The sequence below is a fragment of the Mandrillus leucophaeus genome, unplaced genomic scaffold, assembly GCF_000951045.1.
Source record: "Mandrillus leucophaeus isolate KB7577 unplaced genomic scaffold, Mleu.le_1.0 Scaffold78, whole genome shotgun sequence".
Lineage (NCBI taxonomy): Eukaryota > Metazoa > Chordata > Mammalia > Primates > Cercopithecidae > Mandrillus > Mandrillus leucophaeus.
Genome location: NW_012108474.1, coordinates 2,243,179 through 2,245,181, shown reverse-complemented (window position 1 = coordinate 2,245,181; position 2,003 = coordinate 2,243,179). Strand labels below are relative to the sequence as shown.

At 50.2% G+C, this 2,003-nt stretch overlaps 1 protein-coding gene across 1 annotated transcript in view; it reads left to right on the top strand.

The window, feature by feature from the left end:
• Positions 1-2,003, top strand: part of RPL3L (ribosomal protein L3-like) — an 18,545-nt gene that overhangs the window by 6,953 nt on the left and 9,589 nt on the right. The window contains exon 3 of the mRNA XM_011967032.1: positions 531-702. Coding sequence (XP_011822422.1) covers positions 531-702 — 172 coding nt within the window. The remainder of the gene's footprint in view (positions 1-530; positions 703-2,003) is intronic.

The following is a 2,003-nucleotide window of genomic DNA, read 5'->3' as shown; positions in this document are numbered from 1 at the left end:
TGGTTTTTGTTGTTTTAATTGTAGATTCATAAGTAGTTGTAAGAAATAATGTAGGCCGGGCATGGTGGCTTATGCCTGTAATCCCAGCACTGTGGGAAACTGAGGCAGGAGGCTCATTTGAGGCCAGGAGTTGCAGACCAACCTGGGCAGCATCATGAAACCCTGTCTCTACAAAAAATACAAAAATTAGCTGGGCATGGTGGCAAGTGCCTGTAGTCCCAGCTACTTGGGAGGCTGAGGTGGGAGGATCACTTGAGCTTGGGAAGTCAAGGCTGCAGTGAGCTATGATTGCACCACTGCACTCCAGCCTGGGCGACAGAGTGAGACCCTGTCTCAAAAAAAGAAAAAGAAATCCATTGTAATTATTAAAATAACAAATGCTCATTTGGGCTCAGCCCCACCCTCTGGGGGACGCTGTCCTGGCTGGTCCCACACTCTCCTGGCCTGCCCCTGTATGGCCGGCTCTCCACTCCCTCCCCCACAGGCTTCAAGAGGTCCCCTTTCATGCCCTATCCCTGCGTCTCACCCAGAAATTTCCAAACGGGAGGAGGTGGAGGCGGTGACAATTGTAGAAACGCCGCCCCTGGTGGTGGTGGGCGTGGTGGGCTATGTGGCCACCCCTCGAGGTCTCCGGAGCTTCAAGACCATCTTTGCAGAACACCTCAGTGACGAGTGCCGGCGCCGATTCTACAAGGACTGGTGAGCACTGCCCTTGGCTGGGCTGTCCAAGGGCTGCTGGGACCACGGAAGTTGGGTGCCTGAGGCTCTAGCTCTTGCTGAAACGATAGGTGTGGGTGAGCAGGAAGAAAAGTTTCAGTGCTGTGTGGGAGGTAGGAGTGTGTGTGTGTTTCTGTGTGTTGCCTTCCTTTCAATAAAAGATGAGTAGGCTGGGCGTGGTGGCTCATGCCTGTAATCCCAGCACTTTGGGAGGCCGAGGCGGGTGGATCACTTGAGGTCAGGAGTTTGAGACCAGCCTGGCCAACATGATGAAACCCCATCTCTACCAATAAATACAAAAATTAGCTGGGTGTGTTGGTGCACACCTGTAGTCCATCTACTCAGGAGGCTGAGGTGGGAGAATCACTTGAACCTGGGAGGTGAAGGTTGCAGTGAGCTGAGATCGTGCCACTGCACTGCAGCCTGGATGACAGAGTGAAACGCTGTCTCAATCTCAAAAAAAAAAAAAAAAAAGAGTACTAGAAGGCTGGGGATGAAATCAGGATGGAGGAAAAAGAGGAAACAAATATTCTAATCCTTAGGGTTAATTAAAAGGCTAATTTGAGTGAGTTGTGGAGGCTCACACCCGTAGTAGTCCCAGCATTTTGGGAGGCCGAGGCAGGTGGCTCATTTGAGGTCAGGAGTTCGAGACCAGCTGGGCCAACATGGTGAAAACCCATCTCTATTAAAAATACACACAAAAAAAGTTAGCCAGGCATGGTGGCAGGCACCTGTAATCCCAGCTACTTGGGAGGCTGAGGGAAGAGAATCGCTTGAGCCTGGGAGGTGGAGATTGCAGTGAGCTGAGATTGTGCCGCTGCACTGCAGTCTGAGTGACAGAGTGAGACCTTGTCTCAAAAAAAAAAAAAAAGAAAAAGAAAGAAACAAAAACAAAAGGCTAATTTGATGGAATGTTAGCATTGGCTCTGAGTTTCCTAGCAGCCACGTGAAAAGTGAAACAGCCAGCTGAGAAGCTCTTATACATAGAAAGAAAGGTATTCTCAGGCCTCAAATCTTCCCTGGCAGTAAGTCCTGAAAGAAATCTTGGTTTCTTCACCTACAGAATGGGAATGATAATAATAATAATAATAGCCTGTAATCCCAGCACTTTGGGAGGCCGAGATGGGCGGATCACGAGGTCAGGAGATCGAGACCATCCTGGCTAACACGGTGAAATCCCGTTTCTACTAAAAAAAAGTACAAAAAACTAGCCGGGCGAGGTGGCGGGCGCCTGTAGTCCCAGCTACTTGGGAGGCTGAGGCAGGAGAATGGCGGGAACCCGGGAG